We start from the raw sequence: 1,183 nt of genomic DNA on the forward strand, positions 1-1,183 counted from the left end.
GACCACCCCCGCCTCTACCGAGAGCTGGAGCTCTCCCCCAGCCGCAGCATCAACTGCTCGGGGGTCGTCCGCGGGGACCAGACAGCCATCCAGGAGGCGCAGCTCAACAACCTGGAAGTGGCGAACAGAAGGGCTTTACCAACGCCCGGCGAGTACCTGAACATTACGAGGGATTGCAGAGCCTTCAAGGAGACCCGGCGCTACATCGAGTTCCCGCTCAGCCAGGAGGAGGAGGAGTTCCCCATCGCCTACTCCATGATCATCCACCACAAAATCGACATGTTTGAGCGGCTCCTGCGGTCCGTCTACGCTCCCCAGAACGTTTACTGCGTCCATGTAGACAGCAAATCCCCGGCTGCCTTCCAGGAGGCCGTGAGGGCCATTGCTGCCTGCTTCCCCAATGTCTTCGTGGCCAGCCGCCTAGAAAGCGTGGTCTATGCCTCCTGGTCCCGGGTGCAGGCCGACCTCAACTGCATGCAGGACCTCCTGCAGAGCCCTGTGCCATGGCGCTACCTCATCAACACCTGCGGCACCGACTTCCCCATCAAGACCAACGCCGAGATAGTGCGGGCGCTGCAGCTGCTGCAGGGCCAGAACACCATGGAGTCCGAGAGGCCTTCGGCCGCCAAGCAGCAGCGCTGGGAGTATCACCACGAGGTGGGGGAGACCATCTCTCGCACTTCCCAGAAGAAACTGCCCCCACCCCACAGCTACCCCATGTTCACGGGCAGCGCCTACAACGCCGTCACACGGGACTTCGTGCGGTACATCTTCAAGAACCCCACCGCACAAAAGTTCCTCGAGTGGTCCAAGGACAGCTACAGCCCTGACGAGTACGTGTGGGCCACCCTGAACCGCATGCCGGGCGTGCCGGGGGGCACGCCCCTCAGCGATAAGTTCCAACTCTCGGACATGAACGCCCTTCCCCGCCTGGTCAAGTGGGAGTACCTGGAGGGGGACATGAGCAAGGGCGCGCCCTACCCGCCCTGCACCGGCCGCCACCAGCGCTCCATCTGCATCTACGGGGTGGGCGACGTGCCCTGGATGCTGCAGCAACACCATCTCCTGGCCAACAAGTTCGACCCCGAGGTGGACGATGCGGCCGTCCAGTGTCTCGAGGAGTACCTGCGCCACAAGGCCCTGTACGGCCGGGGGCTCTGAGGGGGAGCCGGAGGCTCTGGCC

The 1,183-nt window shown here is 63.7% G+C and overlaps 1 protein-coding gene across 1 annotated transcript; it reads left to right on the forward strand.

Annotated features, from left to right (window-relative positions):
- Positions 1 to 3: 3 nt before the first annotated feature.
- Positions 4 to 1,161, forward strand: GCNT3 (glucosaminyl (N-acetyl) transferase 3, mucin type; the record flags this gene model as incomplete). The annotated part of the gene is made up of 1 exon (XM_005425907.2): positions 4 to 1,161. A coding segment is annotated over one exon (1,158 nt), but the record flags the coding sequence as incomplete, so codon positions are not given.
- Positions 1,162 to 1,183: the final 22 nt, after the last annotated feature.

This window comes from Geospiza fortis, unplaced genomic scaffold (assembly GCF_000277835.1).
Source record: "Geospiza fortis unplaced genomic scaffold, GeoFor_1.0 scaffold317, whole genome shotgun sequence".
Taxonomy (NCBI): Eukaryota; Metazoa; Chordata; class Aves; order Passeriformes; family Thraupidae; genus Geospiza; species Geospiza fortis.